General features: G+C 46.1%; 1 protein-coding gene across 1 annotated transcript in view; it reads left to right on the top strand.

Moving 5' to 3' along the window:
• The first annotated feature begins 8978 nt into the window (after positions 1-8978).
• The window catches only part of LOC108798760 (zinc finger protein 208-like), a 153393-nt gene continuing 143152 nt past the window's right edge, over positions 8979-19219 (top strand). The window contains exons 1-3 of the mRNA XM_018570543.1: positions 8979-8993; positions 10632-10731; positions 11054-12233. Of these exons, the coding sequence (XP_018426045.1) occupies positions 8979-8993; positions 10632-10731; positions 11054-12233 (1295 nt within the window). The remainder of the gene's footprint in view (positions 8994-10631; positions 10732-11053; positions 12234-19219) is intronic.

The following is a 19219-nucleotide window of genomic DNA, read 5'->3' as shown; positions in this document are numbered from 1 at the left end:
GGGGGGGGTCGAACTATGAGGCTGAGTGATTTTCACTCGCCTCATAGTTCTTCTTTTTACAGGGAGTCTAAAATCACAAGAGGACTTTTGAATGAAACATCAAATGAAAAAAGACTCTTGAAAAAGAAGAATATATGAAACTTTTCTGGATTTAGTGTTTATTGCTCACCTGTGCTGATCTCTACAGGAACTTCCTCCTCTTTAATCCTTGCATGTCCTTCTTCAGCTTTGATGTCTCTCTGAGTGTCTCTGGTGTCTCCGGGGTCTGTGAATAGAGATGAGAGTGAAGCCCCCTGTACTGAGATGTATGAGAGACCCCAGAAGTGTGTGTGGGGGGAGACTGGTCACGTCTCTTGGCTGGTAACACACAATGACATGATGTGAGGAGGAGAGCCGGAGTCTAATAGAGGCTGATGGCTCCTGACTCCCCCCACTAGACACATTCCGTCCCCCCATTACTGTCTACTGACAGAGGAGGGGGGAGAAGAAGAGATTGTTGTAGTGACTGAACAAGGAGAATCTGGGACTCTTTTCTGGATTTAGTGTTTATTCCTCACCTGTGCTGATCTCTGGAGGGATCTCCTCCTCCTTACACAGCTCTTCATCTCTCATAAATGGCTCTTCTGCTTCCTCTTTAACTTCAACTTTAATGACCTCTTCATTCTTACAAATACAAAACAGGCATTATATTTATTATGTAAGATCCACTAAGCAAATATATAAATAATGCATAGCTCTGTTGTGACTTTCAGTCCCATCTACCTGGTCCTTCTGAGGGATCTCATGATGTTCCTGCGTGGAATCATAGGAATACAGAGGACGGGTGAAGACATGTACCAGTTTTAACTAGTCACTAGGGAGAAAAGCACTATAGAAAAATTATTATCACCTGATCATACTGAGGGATCTCCTGATGTTCCTGTGTGGAATCCCAGGAATACAGAGGATGGGTCTGAGGGATCTCCTGATGCTCCTGTGTGGAATCCCGGGAATACAGAGGACGGGTCTGAGGGATCTCCTGATGTTCCTGTGTGGAGTCCCGGGAATACAGAGGACGGGTCAGAGGGATCTCCTGATGTTCCTGAGGGATCTCCTGATGTTCCTGTGTGGAATCCGGGGAATACAGAGGCCGGGTCTGAGGGATCTCCTGATGTTCCTGTGTGGAGTCCCGGGAATACTGAGGACGGGTCAGAGGGATCTCCTGATGTTCCTGAGGGATCTCCTGATGTTCCTGTGTGGAGTCCCGGGAATACAGAGGACGGGTCAGAGGGATCTCCTGATGTTCCTGTGTGGAGTCCCGGGAATACAGAGGATGGGTCAGAGGGATCTCCTGATGTTCCTGAGAGATCTTCTGATGTTCCTGTGTGGAATCCCGGGAATACAGAGGACGGGGACATCTCTCTGGGGTATTCCTGTTCCTGGATCCACCTGTAGGAAACATACACACTGACTGAATACATTGTTTCTATGTCTTTATATCAGAGGATGTGTGTATCTAGGTGGATCCTCAATACTCTTCTCTCCTTTACAAGAAATTAAAGTCTTCTCTTACCCGGTGATGTGAGGGGCGGCCGGTTCTCCATCATGACGTCCTTCTACAGATCCTTCTCAATCCTCTCGATAAAATGCTGCTTAAAATGCAACAGGTCTAAAAAATAAACATTTTCTTGTAAGAATGCAGGTCTACATAGACTTTGATCTTTAACAAGACGGTTTTGTTTTATTTACTGTATGTAGTGCTGACATATTCTGCAACACTTTACATTGGTCAATTAACATCAGTCTGTTCCCCAGAGGGGCTTACAGTACCCGCCCCAGCTGTATAAAGGAACACCCAGGAGGAACAATATTAGGGTGGAAGCCAGTTGGCATGTTTTGGGTGAGAGACGAAAGTGAAAAACATTCTCTTGGAGATGACATGGCGGACGTGTACGGATGTGTACCTAACACATGTCACAGAGGTTTTGTACTGGATGACTCCCTGTTTTTGCTTCGTAAACCGCAGAAGCCATGAGCAGTTCCTTTCTTAATAGGCATATTTCTATAGCGACATGGCTTTCCCGAGAATACGCCCCCAGCAGAGCTCACCATCTAATGTTCTACACATCACAGGACTTGCAGGAAAATGATGATTTGTTGGGGTGACATGATCCCCCTATCCAGTCCACACAGGGTGCTGAGACCCCCTTCTCACTTTTCCTCCTCTCATAATAAAAAGACGTTATTACCTCCTCTTAAATGGGCACACATTCTCCAGCCACACATCCAAAGGGTTCTTTAAATCATAAAAAAAAAGTACTCATTCCTCCTCTTCCGGGCTACAACAACATGGCCGCCCGCTGCACCGAGGACACTTCCTCCTCTCACACAGCAGACGGTCGCCCTCTAGTGGTTGCTCTCTACTGAACTAAACGATTCTCTGTCACAGGCTTACTAGCCTCTCGAAGCTTGTGAGCGTCACTATGGCAACCAGAAAGCAGCTGGGCAGCCGTGGAACGCAAACAGCGGAAGTGCAATAGCCACGGCCCGGAAGTGACTGAAGAGTAAGATGACTGAGAGGAGACAATTGCTGAGGGGAGGATGGAGGTGTACATATACCCAGCCCAAGCTATAATAAATCAACATGAAATATTATTCTAAATGGCAGCAGTGAGCAGTAGTAAACGACCTCTGATATTTCTGTTTGATATGGAATAGTTCCTTTTAACCCGCGCCTGCATGTCGGCATTCATCGCAAGCTCTTCAGAACAGTCTCCAGCTTGCGGCCCTTTTGGACGTCTGTAGGTTGGCATTAATTGTGCATGTAGTGATTTGCTCTCGATTGTAGTGCAGCAGCAGCAACACGCGCCTTTGGGTGCACGCGGTGCATTTGTTCGAGTAGCACCTCATTCCTTATGAGAGACGAGGCCCAGCACAGGAGAGAAGGGGCTGCATTTAAAGCAACCACAATGGATCTCTGGCTAAGACCATAGGAACGTAGAGCGTGTTAGGTGTAACCATAGAGAGGTCATCCACGCTACCCAGATAACATAGAGACCTGCCAATAAAGTGACTCCTGTCTTGGATCTTCACTTTCGTGAAGAGCAAGGCCATAGAGTATTCTGGGTGTGTCAGATGACTGATCCCCCACCTGCCCCTGCATCACTCCTGTATTCTATAGAGATGTAGCAGCCAACAGGAGAATCCACAACCCACAGTCAGAATCCAGGCATCCAGCACATCCAGATGTTGGTCCAATGTTCAAGATTCTGTGGCCACCATAGCTCTTCAAGAGAGAGAAGACTGGCGTGATGGTTAGCAGGTGAGGTAAGTATTATACTTCTTCTTTCACAGGGGTTGTTGAGTCACCTCAAAGCATGCTTCAAGCAAATGTTAAATGTAGAAAAACAAAACCCATCTACCAGACCCCTAAAGTCCATCTCCGTAAACCCCCCATCCAACTGTTACTCCTCTAGGTATGCTGCCATGTGTTCCTTGCTAGCGTCTCTTCTGGGAGTGAAGACCAGCGAACCAGCGTTCGTGTAGGCTGGGCCCCTTATTGTGATGTCATCATGCTGCTGCAGTTCTGGAGCCTTAAGGGACCCCCGCCGCAGGAAAGCCAATGAGAAGTATTCACATCACTCAAAGAACAAGGTGGGCATCAGACGATGAAGTGACCAGTCTATGTGAGCGCTGGATTGCTGGTCTTCACTGCTGGAAGAGGTGCTGGCAAAGGACACATTCTACTGTAGGAACAGAGAAGACTAGGGACCAGTCAAGTCACATGACCACAGATTTAGCTGAGTACTTTGGGCTTTTAGAATTGTTTTAAACTAATATGGCGAATAGTTGGTGCCTGGAGAACAGCTTTAAGGGTACCAAGGGGCAGGAGAGGACAGAGCAGTGTCTAAGGTTCCTCACATAGACCTTCTTCTGCTGGGGCTCCAATGACCCTGTAGGTGCCAGCTCTCAAAACGCTGCCAGTGTTTTAAGATGGCACCTCCATGGGAAAATCCAACAGACCTTTTTTATTCCATTACAAAGTGGAGTAATGAAGCCACATTGTATATAACTATAACCATACTGCAGGTTTAACTGGAAAGGAAGCACAAAGGAAAGGCACTGTGGTTCTAACACCGGTGTGGGCAAGCAAGCAAGTATGTGAAGACCTGCGTTTTTAAATGTCACTACCGGCAGCAGAGCACCATAAAGGTGCATGTATGTAGTCGTACACAAAGCTGGCATGGTGTTATGGTACTCGCAGGGTCCCTGCCAGGTTTTACAGATCCTCTTTGAGAATCCCACCCAGGACTTCCAGAAGACCCGCCAGTACCTCTAATGGTACTCACAGGAGCCCTGCCATAACTTCTAATGCTTCTAACAGAATCCGGGCTGGTATGACTAATGATAACCTCAAAATGAGGACATCAAGAGCGCCTTGAAGTGAAGTTGGGCGTGTCGCCTCTGATTCAAAGGGGTATTTAAGCACCAGCGCTGCAAGGGACTGGTGCTATGTCTTCAAGCCAGCTTCCTGTATGTGCAAAGAGCTTTAATACTCCTATTGTTTCCTGCTTGTTGACCTGGACTACCTGACCCTTCTCTACTTGCCACCTGCCCTGATCTTCTGCCTGGACCTGACTATGCTCTCGTCTCCTGCCTTATCTACTGACTGCTTGTTGTCAACCTAAATTACCTGACCACTCTCTGCTAGCCGCCTGCCCCGACCCCTGCTTGGATCTGACTTCACTCTTGTCTCCTGTCTACAGGCTGCTGACCCAGACTGTATGACCATTCTCTGGTTATTTGCCGTTGGGACCCCTGCCTTATCCTGACCACGTTCCAGACCACTGTATCCTTATTGAAGTCTGTCTTTTCTCATCCCTTTGTAGTGTGCGATCCTGTGGGCCATGACCAGGTACCAGCATGCACCCAAAACCCATCTCCACCATCAGGAGCTCTGGTGAAAACCAGATGGTGCTTAGACTCCGTGTCTAGGGTGAGCCAGTGTCTCCTGTCACGGGTGTTACCGTAACACATGGCAGTTGTACGCCCACCTCCCTCCCCTGTCTGTCCCTCCAGTGAGTGCTGGAGGAACAAAGAAGGTAGGGGGGAATCCCTGTGGAGAGCGATGACTGATAGTCTTCTCTACTCTACTCTTCTCTCCTTTACAAGAAATGAAAGTCTCCTCTTACACTTTGATGTAAGGGGCGGCCAGTTCTCCATCATGATGTCCTTCTACAGATCCTTCTAAGCACTTTAATCCCTCCATATAGCTTTTCCAACCATTCCATACATACCAACTTCCAAAAATGAAAACACCGGTACCTCTTCTCCACCACAAGGTGTCCTCAGTCTTCCAGGTTGAATGACGCCCAGCTCTACTCAACCTGAAGGATTGAGGACATACTGTGAGTGCAGGGCATCATAGACCTTTCCCCAAGGCTATATCAATATGGTGTTCTGTAATAATGCCAAGAGCAGGACTTACCTGATGACATCAGCAATGATCTTAGCACCATTAAGGTCCACCCTCCGCTGGGAGAAGATCAGGAGAGGAAAAGTACCTTGCGTATCACATGGCTGGCCTCAAAACAACTGTAAAAGGTAAGTATTAAAAAATCTAAGATTCAAACGCTATTATATGAAGATCACTTTCACATATTTTTAGTAAATTATAATTGTTTTCTATGAGTAAAAATCTAATAAAAGAAAGACATTATTACTCCTCTTCACTGGGCACAGATGTTTTCACAATTATGGGAACCCTTTATCTGGACTACAACAAAATGGCCACCAACCCACCTGCATTGAGGTCACTTCCACCTTTCATAAAACTATTCAAGTTATAGAGAGTGAACCATCCAAATGCCTTTATGCAGCTGGGATCCAGAGAAATTAAAGTTTTCAACAGAACACCTGCAACACTCCCATAGAAGACGTTAAAGAAATAATGAGAAGATAGAATGTCCCCATTTAGAGGGGGTGGCAGCCATTTTGTTGTAGACCAAGTGTTCATTCATTGTTATTTTCTATAGATAACTTTATGAAGGTTATATATTTATAAATATGTAAATGTTTTCATGTTGTTGTCCTCAGTGTAGGATTGGTGGCCATTTTTCTGGTGCCCAAATGAGGGGACAGTAGTGTGAGAATCCTCCTGGATGAGATGTGATTTTGAACAGTGTGTGCCCAGTGAGGAGGAGGTAATAAAATCTTTTAATTATGAGGGGAGGAAGAGAGAAGGGGGTCCCAGCACTCTCTTTGGACTGGATGGGGGGATGATGTCACCAAAACAAATCATCATCTTCCTGCAAGTCTTCTGATGTGTAGAACATTAGATGGTGAGCTCCTCTGGGAACAGAGCTGATGGCGTTAGAGTTGTATTCTCAAGAAATCCACAACATGTGTTTTTAAGAAATACACCTATAGTTGGGGAAGGCAATTACTGGTCGCCCCTGTGAATTAGGAACTAGAACAGGAGTCAACCTCCGGGACATTTACAAAGCACATAGTGCCCCCTGTAATGGGTCAGGGCAGGAAGGTTATCTTAGCTCCCCCTTAGCTCACGTGATATCTGCAGGACGGTCATTCTGTTCAAGTGTATGGAGAAGTTCACAGAGAATGAGATTCTGTATCCAGTGAATTGAGATCCAAAAAAGTAACTTGAACATTTTTGTAGTTCATTTTTTTTTTTTTAATATGTAGGTTTATTTGCTGTAAGGGCTTTCTTTAATAGACATAAAGAAAAATGAGAAGAAACCAATGACCCATGCAAAGATGTCATCATGGAGAACTGGACGGCCCTCACGTCACCGGGTAAGAGGAGACTTTCATTTCTTGTAAAGGAGAGAAGAGTATTGAGGGTCCCCCTAGATACACACATCCTCTGCTATAAAGACATAGAAACATTGTATTCAGTCAGTGTGTGTGTTTCCTACAGATGGATCCAGGAAGAGAAATACCCCAGAGAGATGTCCCCGTCCTCTGTATTCCCAGGATTCCACACAGGAACATCAGGAGATCCCTCAGACCCGTCCTCTGTATTCCCGGGATTCCACACAGGAACATCAGGAGATCCCTCAGACCCGTCCTCTGTATTCCCGGGATTCCACAGAGGAACATCATGAGATCCCTCAGACCCGTCCTCTGTATTTCCGGGATTCCACAGAGGAACATCATGAGATCCCTCAGACCCGTCCTCTGTATTTCCGGGATTCCACACAGGAACATCAAGAGATCCCTCAGAATGGTCAGGTAGATGGGACTTTGAGTCCTCACTAAAAGTGAACTTCTTTTTCTTCCTGTATCAGAACTGTTGAAATCACAATATACTGTGTAGGATGAAGATCTGATCGTTGTTAAAGTTGAAGATGATGATGAAGAGCCTTATGTAACATATGATGACCTATGTATGGAAGCAGAAATCCCTCCAGAGATCGGCACAGGTGAGTAATTAACACTAAATCCAGAAAATAGTCCCAGATTCTCCTTGTTCAGTCACTATAACAATCTCTTCTTCTCCCTCCTCCTCTGTCAGTAGAGTAATAGGAGGACGGAATGTGTTTAGTGGGGGGAGTCAGGAGCCATCAGCCTCTATTAGACTCCGGCTCCTCCTCCTCACATCATGTCATTGTGTGTTACCAGCCAAGAGACGTGACCAGTCTCCCCACACACACTCTCTGGGGTCTTTCATACATCTCAGCACAGGGGGCTTCACTCTCATCTTTATTCACAGACCCCGGAGACACTCGGAGAGACATCAAAGCTGAGGAGAAGGAAGGATATGTGAAGATTAAAGAGGAAGTTCCTCCGGAGATCATCACAGGTAAAGTTCAAACACCATACACTGAATGCTTTTACTTTTTCATAGAAGGGCCTTCTACCACTAGTGGTCCTCAGCTTCCTCTGTTGAACGACGGCCACCATCATTCAACATACTTCCTCTGTGCCCAGGCAGCACAGTGATGAGCTCCTCTCCCTGTCACTCTGCTTTATCTTCCTATCAGCATGATGCTTTCAGTATATGAGCTGATTGGCTCCTTGTACTGCTTCTTTCATTCTTAATCTAGTTTTGATTTTGAGCATTCTGACAGTTGATGAAGTATCAGGTCATCAATGCTCCTGTTCCATGTATGTCTTGTTCTTTTGTGAATGGTAAAGTGGTGCATAGTGTGATGGTCATGTGTGAGAACGGACCCGGTTTATTCAAAGATCTCTGTGGTTGCATGCAGTTCACTGGGGGTAGCAGGATAACACGTATCAGGATCACACGTATCAGAATCACACGTAGCAGGATCACACGTAGCAGGATCACACGTAGCAGGATCACGCGTATCATGATCACACGTAGCAGGCTCACACGTAGCAGGATCACACGTAGCAGGATCACACGTATCAGGATCACGTAGCAGGATCACACGTATCAGGATCACACGTAGCAGGATCACGTAGCAGGATCACACGTAGCAGGATCACACGCAGCAGGATCACACGTAGCAGGATCACGTAGCAGGATCACACGTATCAGGATCACACGTAGCAGGATCACACGTAGCAGGATCGCGTAGTAGGATCACACGTAGCAGGATCACACGTAGCAGGATCACACGTATCAGGATCACGTAGCAGGATCACACGTATCAGGATCACACGTAGCAGGATCACGTAGCAGGATCACACGTATGAGGATCACACGCAGCTGGATCACACGCAGCAGGATCACACGTAGCTGGATCACACGCAGCAGGATCACACGCAGCAGGATCACATAGCAGGATCACACGTATCAGGATCACACGTAGCAGGATCACACGTAGCAGGATCACACGTAGCAGGATCTTAGCTAAGTGTCCTCTAATGACATCTTTCCTCACATTTTAAAATGCTGGCATAACAGAACTCTTCTCGCCTCTGCCTTCTGATGATCTTTATCAGGCAACCAAACTGACCATATGTGTGTTTCCTACAGATGGATCCGGGAACAGAAATACACCTGAAAGATGTCCCCGTCCTCTGTATTCCCGGGATTCCACACAGGAACATCAGGAGGTCCCTCAGACCCGGCCTCTGTATTCCCGGGATTCCACACAGGAACATCAGGAGATCCCTCAGACCCATCCTCTGTATTCCCGGGACTCCACACAGGAATGTCAAAGGATCACCCAGGATTGTCAGGTAGATGGGAACAAAGACAATAATAAAGGGAGAGAGGAGAGATATGCAAAGGCAAAAAAGAGAATGAAACTTTTATCCAATGCATATACCAGTTGTGTTTTATTTCTAACCTTAGGGATGTCAGAGCATGTTGTTTTGCCGAGATGTGTTCTGTTTTATTCCTGTAGACAGGGCACCTTTGTTATGAATGCTGGAACTGGTGATTATGCTTTTCTGGCTGAGACCAGCTTCAAGCCGAAACCTGCTGTGTGAACTTTTGCTGCCGGTGTTCTATCGAAAGCTCCAACTCGTCGAAATCTCCAACTACATCACTGCCCGGTACTTGCGAGTTGGAGATTTTTACCAGACGGCGTTAGACTGCAAAACACAAAGACTGGCGGAGCTCTGTGCAGCTGCATTTTAACAATATTCAGCAGGTGGCAAACTCAACGAGTATCCCGAAAATGCTATGCACGCATGCGCAGCGCATCTGTGCAGAGCTCCAGACTTTCTGAGCACCAGAAGTGAGGTAGTTGGAGATCTCGATGAGTTGGAGCTTTCGATAGAACACCGACACAAAATTAAGCTCATTTGACAACCAAAGCAAGGTCTGGAAAATAATTTGCAACCATTTTGCGTACATTTGCTATAGACGTATTGTCTTGATCCTCTGTGTGGTCCTCTTAGACAGGGAGCTTTATACCAGCACCAGGAAACGTACAGCAATTTGCTGCCCAGTAATCTTAATCTGTTTATATTTTGTACTGCCTTTCCCTGCATCTGTCTTCCAAAGTCTCCTCCATAGATTCTACATTTTCTGATATACAGAGCCCATTTATTGGGGTTCATTAATGAGTTTAGAGCTAACCTATTAATGATCTCCCCATGTAGGGTCCATAAATGAATTATGCAGCCATCACCCAGGACTGTAGACACTGTTGTACAATGTCCAGAGTTTTTAATCTATGTAGGCAGCTTAAGATGGCCATACACTCTTTAAAGTGACTCTAAACTCAGGAGTTAATTCTTACAAATGCATTCAAGTCCCTTAACTATTAACAGAAATGTATCTTATTTGTGTATCACTCGGCTGTAGATCCTCCAATCATCTCTGAATTGGTGCTGACACTGTCCTTCCTTCTGGAGGGTGACTACTTTTGATCCTCATGGTCTCTCTGTATGTTGTAAAGTAGTCACCGCTCCAAGCTCGCTCCTGTGATGGACTACAATCTCATGTTTAGTTAACCAATTTGTATTGAGATTGCAGTCCATCACAGGAGCGAGCTTGGAGCGGTGACTACTTTAGAACACACACAGGGACCATGGGACACAAAAGTAGCCCCCCTCCAGAAGGAAGGACAGTGTCAGCACAATAGCCGGCAGTGTATAGCTTTTATCCTAGAAGTCCGAATGTGCAGATGTTCCATATGGTTAGATAACAGTGTATGAAGATATTGGTTTATTCAGTTTATTATTTGGGTTGTTTTTTTATTATTCAGGATCAAACCTTGATTAAAGTGAAAGAGGAAGCAGAAGTCCCAAATACGTGGGATGATGAGCCGTGTAAGGAGGAGGACGTTCCTCCGGAGATCGGCACAGGTGAGCAATAATCATTAAATCCAGAAAAGAGTCGCAGATTCTCCTTGTTCAGTCTCTACAACAATCTCTTCTTCTCCCCCCTCCTCTGTCAGTAATTGGGGGGACGGAATGTGTTTAGTGGGGGGAGTCAGGAGCTATCAGCCTCTATTAGACTTGAGGGACTTATACATTGGCTTGGAAAGCTTGGTGCAAGTTACAAATCATAATGGCACAGGATGGGATGTAGAATATCTCCATCTTCTATGGTTTGGCTCTCGTAATTGTTGATCTCATATAACTCCTGAAACTTACTTTATTCCTGTATTTTCTCCCCTGCCCCCAGATGGACAATACAGGAAGTACGGCACCAAACGACGACCTTTCATGTGTCTTGATGTCGAAGTAGAAAATGATGAGGTCACATGTGATCCTTCAGACGAAGACCTCATCAACCCAAACCTTCATCCAACATCTGACAGTGCTGATAAACTCTTGTCATCTCTGCCTGAAGAACATGTTATAGAGGGAGCAACGTTTGCAGAACCCCAGAGAACTTACAAAGCCAAGAAGCCATTTTCATGCTTCGAATGCGGGAAATGTTTCACACGGAAGTCATCTCTCATCACACATGAAAGGCTTCACACAGGGGAGAAGCCATACTCATGTTCTGAATGTAGAAAGTGTTTCACCACCAGGTCGCACCTTATTAACCATGAAGTAACCCACACGACTGAGAAGCCATTCTCCTGTTCCGAGTGTGGGAGGTGTTTTTCCCGCAAGGGGATCCTCATGTCCCACAAGAGGTCGCATACAGGGGAAAAGCCATATTCATGTCTGGAGTGTGGCAGATATTTTTCTTCTAAAGACCAGCTTATCAGACACCAGACTCGTCATACGGGCCAACGGCCTTTCACATGTTCGGAATGTGGGAAGTGTTTCAGACAAAAGTCGGATTTTGCCAAACACAAGAGGTCCCACACATCCGAGAAGCTCTTTTCCTGTTCGGAGTGTGGGAAAAGATATTTTTGGAAAAACCAACTTATTAGACACCAGAGGGGCCACACGGGGGAAAAGCCATTTTCCTGCGTGGAGTGCGGCAAATGTTTTTTAGAAAGGTGGCTCCTAGTAAACCACGAGAGAGCTCTCAGGTCCGAGAAACCATTCTCCTGTTCTGAATGTGGAGAATGTTTTTCCCGGAGAGGACACCTCATCTCACACCTGAGGTCCCACACGGGGGAGAAGCCATATTTGTGTTCTGAATGCGGCAAATGTTTCAGTGGACGGCCCAATCTGGTTGCTCATCAAAGAATACACACGGGAGACCGTCCATTTTTATGCACCGAGTGCGGCAAATGTTTTTCTGATAAATCCAACCTAGCCGCCCATCAGAGAATCCACACCGGCAATCGCACTTACTCCTGTTCCGAGTGCGGGAGGGGCTTCGCGCAAAGGTCAAATCTGGTTAGACATGAGAGAGTCCACACCGGTGTTCAACCATTTTCCTGCTCTGAATGTGGGAGAAAGTTCTCAAGGAAATCATCGCTCATTTCACATCTTAGGTCCCACAGGAGGAAGGAGAAGGAAGAGGTTGAAGCCAAGTAGGTATTGCTGTAGATATTAGACGGTGGTCAGATGTTCAGGCCTATCTGAAGGACTCTGTCAGCCAACTGTCACAGAGACATCAATGGAGGAATCATCCAAGCGTGCATGTTGATGTTATAGTGAGAAAAGCAGGTAGCCACTTCTAGTAGAGGTCCTCTACTTAAGATCCGGCAACCAGGGGCATTGGTTTCAGCCCTTAGATATGAAAATGTTGACCCATCACCCAACATCCATGGCAAGCTTAAATTAAACCTTTAGCTAATGTCATATTACGTACATATTAAAATATAATGATATCATTGTACAGCTGGCACCCTAATGTTTACCATTCTTATGACATCTTGGTCTTCCCAGAAGGCCACTAGAGCTCCTGAAATTCCTATGTAAGGCCTACGCACCCATCACATGACTTTGCTTAAACCTGGTGATTGGTTGGTCAATCATTGAGCATTGTGGGAGGCAGATGGGGGTGTGTCCATTCTCTTCAAAACCAAAAGCTGAGTTTTTTTTAGGGTATTGTAGCTCATAAAATTAAAGGTTGTTGCAAATTATAGTGTCAGCTCCATAGCACTAGCATTCATTTTAATTATCTTCCCAGGCTAGGGCCAACCCTAATGAGGCAGTCTGAGGTGGTTGCCTCAGGTGGCATCTATTTGGATCACGTGGAGGGGGTGGCAGCAGGTGTGCCTCCCACCCTCTTTCCGGTGGGAGCGTCCCAGGGTGCTAAAAGCTCTTCAATTGTGACGAGAGAGCATGGAGCCGGCTTCCCGGTCAATCAGGAAGCCGGGCATCGTGTAATGACTCGCTGCCCGGCTTCGTGATTGGTCGGGAAGCTGGCCAATCAGGAAGCCGGGCGCAGTGTAATGCCGCGCTACCCGGCTTTCTGATTGGTCGGAAAGCCGGCTTCATGCTCCTCGTCAGCTCATGAAGAGGGGGCATGGAGCCGGCTTCACGGCCAATCAGGGAGCCGGGCACCACATTATTAAACGGCTCCCGGCTTCCTGATTGGCCAGAAAGCCGGCTCCATGCTTTCTCGTCACCTAATGACAAGAAGCATGGGGACGGCTTCCCTGCTAATCGGGAAGCCGGGTGGCGGGTCTTTACACGCCACCTGGCTACCTTAATGGGACTTCCAGTATCGGTATTTGGTATCGGTGAGTAACGGAAATTTTTTTTGGTGCTCGTACGCGATACCGCAAAACCAGTATCGGTGCATCCCTAGTTCTCAGTCCTCCTCTGCTTCTCCGAGTGCTGGAAAACCATTTTCACCAATATCTTATTGGTTATTTCTGGACCTTGAATGTTGCAATTCTTTGTTCAATCGTCATGAAATCGCTTGAATCGTCCTCTACATGCTCAGCCTTAGACCGTCATAGAGGTTGGGAGTTTTATGAAAAAAGAAATATGTATACACATTCTTTATCTTCATTTTTACAAGAATTGTAGATATTGCTTTATTTTATACTGAGAACAGAGCCCATACCTACTGTGTGTGTCCGATACACTGAAAGTACAATAACAAATATGCTAAAAACAAGTGTTTTGGGTCTCCTCCTACACACTGCTTCTGATATGAATATAATGAATAAGTCACAAGAGATTGGCACTATACACAGGAGATTTGTGGCCTGGAGCTCGTTATTCTTCATACAATGTGATGTTACATTTAATGCCAGATAAAGTGAAAAGAATCCAGCAGCTTACAAGGGTAGAGATGAAAGTGGGAAGGACTGTATGAAGGGGATGGTCATAGGGGGAGGGGACTCCATACAAATAACACTGCACCCATAGAGCCCTTTGCCCATACCTGGTTCTGAGTATTAAAAGTTTTTTAGAGGGGGATGCCATTTAACACCCGCTCAGAGAGACAGCCCCAGCAATGAAGTCACTTCCCACCGATGTCTTGACAGGAATGTGTGGACATGTCAAGGTTTAGTTTGTTGGGTAAGAACACGCCAGACAGATTACTCTTGGTTATTGTCCTCCAAGTGGGCTTGTTATGGATACAGTAATACCTCGATTCACAAACGCTTCTGTTCGCCAACAATTCGCTTCGCGAACAGGAAGTTTAGCAAAATTCTGCTTCCGTTCGCGAGCTCCAAACCGGGTGACAAACACGGCCGCGGCCATCTTCCCCGCTCTGACATGTGGTCGGGGCTTCCTCTTGTCGAGATCGCGGTCGCCGACAGACCTGTGCGCACTTGCTGTGAAGCTTTTTTTGTGTGCTTTTTTTGCACATACAGTGCTGTACAGTATTATTCAATCCAGCATGGCTCCAAAGAAAGTGCAGAGCGGTAATGAAGGTAATAACAATGTGCAGAGCGGTAATGAAGGTAACCAGAAAGTGCAGAGCAAGCACGGTGGTAAAAAGAAAGTGCAGAGCTGTAATGAAGGTGACAACAATGTGCAGAGCGGTAATGAAGGTGACCAGAAAGTGCAGCGCAAGCATGGTGGTAAAAAGAAAGTGCAGAGCTGTAATGAAGGTGACAACAATGTGCAGCGCGGTAATGAAGGTAACCAGAAAGTGCAGAGCAAGCATGGTGGTAAAAAGAAAGTGCAGAGCTTTTTTTTCTTGGTGACAACAATGTGCAGAGTGGTAATGAAGGTAACCAGAAAGTGCAGAGCAAGCACGGTGGTAAAAAGCAAGTGCAGAGCTGTAATGAAGGTGATAACAATGTGCAGCGCGGTAATGAAGGTAACCAGAAAGTGCAGAGCAAGCATGGTGGTAAAAAGAAAGTGCAGAGCGGTAATGCAGGTGACAACAATGTGCAGAGCGGTAATGAAGGTAACCAGAAAGTGCAGAGCAAGCATGGTGGTAAAAAGAAAGTGCAGAGCTGTAATGAAGCTGACAAGAAAAAAATTACATATGGTTCAGAACGGATTAACCTTATTTACATTGAACCTTATGGGGAAATTTGATTCAGTTCGTGACCAATTCGGTTCGCGACCAGAATCGTGGAACGAATTAAATAATGAGACTATCTTCTGGAATTTTACATAGTTTGGATGTCTAGAGGGTTACATAATCGGGCATTGCTGGCATTAATGAGGGATATTTTGTTTGTCAATCAGTTTGTTTGAATACATTGTCAAAATTGTAAAAATATTCCCTTGAAGGGGGGCGCATGCGCGCGCAGAGCTAGGACGGACGCGTTTTAGTTCGGCTCCGTACCTGCCGGGTCCCGAATAGCCTCTACAGCCTCCCAGACTGACGCAAATTTATCTCCTACTCACCGGGCGGCATCTTCTACACATCGCGAATCGAAACCATGTCCCGCCCGGTAAATGGATGAAATACCGTGGCAGCAGATATGGGATACCACGGCCTCTTGCTCCCGTAATGCGACAGCAGTAGAGGCTAACTATAAGGTCCTGTACAGGTGGTACATGGTGCCGAGTCGCATGGCCCATGTGACGCCTGGCAGCTCGCCAAGTTGCTTCCGAGGCTGTGCAACGCGGGGGGATTTCCTCCATGTTTGGTGGAATTGCCCGATCGCCCAGAGGCTCTGGTCTCAGGTGAACGCAATACTCTCCACCCTCACCAAGAGGAACATACAGTTGACCCCGAGCGAAGCACTGCTGAACGTTCGACCGCCCGACATATCCAAGTATGAATTCAAACTTCTCACTCATGTCCTTACTGCCACTAAACAGGTTATTGCCAAAGCTTGGCTCTCCAATACACTGAGCATCGCGGCAGTTAAAAATAGAATCCACTGGATCCTAATTAACGAGAAGCTGACTGCGAAATTACTTGGCAATTTCTCCAAATTTGACAGAACTTGGGAACCATGGGTCGCACATTTCTTCTCACCGAATTTTGATAGAACATTATTAGACGTATGAAAAGGTGCCCTAGCTCTCACCACTGCCGGCCACGGGCCACATAACCCTACCTAGATGTGTACTTCCCCCAACCTCCCCTCTCCTCCCCCGCCCTTTCCACATAACCTCCCACACTCTCTTTCCCCCCTCTCTTTTCTTATCCTTCTACTGCTGCAAGGGCTGTATAGCAGCTCCTTCTAAAGCTACAATCTACCGCTATACTTCTAATTTCACGCTAACTTTTCGTAAAAATCCTGATTACTATTGGTCGGTCCCGTTGGCCTGAACCATGTCTCTGCCAGTCGATGAGAGATAACACTCTGACGCACCCTACCACAATTGAACGCTGGAATATTCATAATGTATTCAATCTTAGTAACAATCTTATGTTAATTGCATTGAATGCCTGAGGCGTGTGTCCTACCATCTGTTCTGGTAGAGCCTGCAATGTTTGTACTTTCTACATCTTTATATGCTAATAAAAATTTATTGAAATAAATAAAAAAAAATATTCCCTTGAAATGTAAACAATCCATCACTTTCCTATTGCTGTTGAAGTGCCATGTATATGCAGTTAATAAATTTGGATTTTCATTTCCCGTGGTCTGGATTCTTCTACAAGAGGTTCTATATAGTGTATGTAAAGCCAATGTATTTAGCTTGGCTTTGATGGCTATGGTCCGTAAATGTGGACACCTGAAAATGCTGGTCATGGTCACCAACTCCAGACTATACAGGGGCAGTGGCGTAACAATCGCTATAGCGACCCAGGCAGCCGCTATGGGGCCCGACCAGGACACCCCCCTGATGCCATGCGGGCCGCCTGGTTCGCTATGGCTTCGAACGTGCCGCTGTTCAGATCACTGTCAGGGATCTGTGCAGCGCTGAGTTCTTCTCCACAGCCGCTGCTGAGTCAACGAGAGCTAGCAGCGGTGGTGGACAAGGCTGGACCCGGCAGGGGAGGAGGACGCGGGGCCCGGGGGGGGTCAGCAACAGAGAAGGAGGCGGGGCCGGTGACGGAGCAGGAGGCGGGGCCGTGACAGAGGAGGGAAGACGGAGGAAGAAGAGGCGTACAGGTAAGGAGTGTGACCCTGCAGAGCCCACCATATATAGTCTACGGTGGGCTCTGCAGGGTCACCCTCAGGTGAGCTGTGTGGGATCTCAAGTGGCCTCTTCAAGGGGTGTAAGTAGAAATCGCAGGGCCCCATACAAAATGTTGCTATGGGGCCCTGTGATTTCTAGTTACGCCCCTGCACAGGGGGTAAGAGAAACTCTCAGTCATTCCCCTACGACTAACAACCGAGCTTCAGATCAACAGGAAAAGGCTTGAATCTAACAGCACCGTACTTGTGACACCCTGGGCGCGATTGGGCTACTTATAGTGGAGAACCAGAATCATACTGCTCCGGCACAACTCCGGCATGCTGCTTATACCTAACTCATCTCCAGAGAAGTCCGTATTCAAACCACTACTGTTCAAAATTTGGTCCTCATCAAAAAATGACAAAAGACTTATCTTCCACAACGATGCAAAAGTGCTTACTGCCAAAGATACCAAACATGACAAACTTGAATCCAAATGGAAAGATTTTCTACCTAACGTGCTGGAATTAGAACTGAAGGAACCTTGTGCCGCCCCAATGGGGCATAGAATATGTTATTTATATTGATGAAGATGAGAATGTATATAGTTATTTCCTTGAACCATTTTTTCTATAGCTATTTTATTGTTAGTCCCTATGCTGCCATCTAGTGACCCTTTGTGGTAACGCACATGTTGTTCTGTGTTCCCTTTGTGATGTATTTCCTCTTTATGTATGCTCCACCCTTCTTGTTGGTCAGTACTTCCTGCGTCATGGATGCAGCTGCAGGCCACATTTAGCAAGGGACACGTGTATTCTGCACAGTACGCTACGAAAGCATCATCTTTTGACCGCATAATACTGAAACCATTCATTCTGCTGTATCCTGTTGTCTGATGTACAGAATAAAGCAACCCTTGTGAATGAAAAGGTATTTGGTGAGTTCAGCTATCTGACAATGATTGTCCTCAGTGATTGAATCTGCTTATACAGGTCAGGCATTGAGGTCTCAGCAAGGGGTAAGTCACTAGCACAACAATCGGAGTCAGAATAAACCTACTTCACCACAGTCATCTTCTCCAGAGATAGACTGATACAGATCAGATACCTACGCCGCCACCTCCTCAGGTTATATATGAAGGGGGCTCACCAACAAATCAGAAATTATGTGGGATTGTCTTAACTTTAGATCATTCTAGTTTTGGGTCACAGATTTTATTTCACAGCTATTTGATATCCGGAATATTTGAAACGCAGCAATATGCCCGTTATTATGCCCTACTATTAACACCTATGAGACTATCGGTAAAAAATAAATTGAAGCAACTGGACTTGCTGTATATTTCTTCAAAACGTTTCACTGGTCACCCGACCAGCTTTCTCAACTCAGAAAGACTTGTACAATCATTCTCCGGGAATAAATATGGTGAATGTTGCTCCAATCAACATAGCTAGAATGGGGTAGAGACCTCGTGGAGGGACGATGTTGATTAAATTTGCATAATTGGAGCAAGCGGGTGTTATTAACCCCTTAAGGACCAAGGCCTTTTTTCTTTTGCACACATGTTATAATCAACATTTTAGGCCTTAAAATGACTTAAAACCCCCAAACATGATATATTTTCTGAAAGCCAAGACCCTGTAGAATAAAATGGTGGCAGTTTCAAATTTTGTATGTTGCACGACATTAGCGCAACTTATTATCAAACACAAACATTTACTGAAAAATTCACTTAAGGTAAATTCAGTGCCCCAAAATACTACCGTGTTTCCCTGAAAGTAAGACCTACCCCGATAGTAAGACCTAGCGCTATCTTCAGGGATTTCTCTAATATAAGACCTACCCCGAAAATAAGACCTAGTTCGGTGGTAGATCTCATATTACAGAAATCCGCTAGGTCTTACTTTCAGGATAGCTGCACATAAACTGTGTAAAGACCGGCCGCTGCTCCCGCCCCCCGCCCACACACCCACCTACACACCAGCCGGCCGCAGCTCCC

The sequence above is a fragment of the Nanorana parkeri genome, unplaced genomic scaffold (genome assembly GCF_000935625.1).
Source record: "Nanorana parkeri isolate BGI_ZX_2015 unplaced genomic scaffold, ASM93562v1 scaffold1552, whole genome shotgun sequence".
Lineage (NCBI taxonomy): Eukaryota > Metazoa > Chordata > Amphibia > Anura > Dicroglossidae > Nanorana > Nanorana parkeri.
Note: the sequence above shows the minus strand (reverse complement) of the source record. Positions and strands in the feature narration are given on the sequence as shown.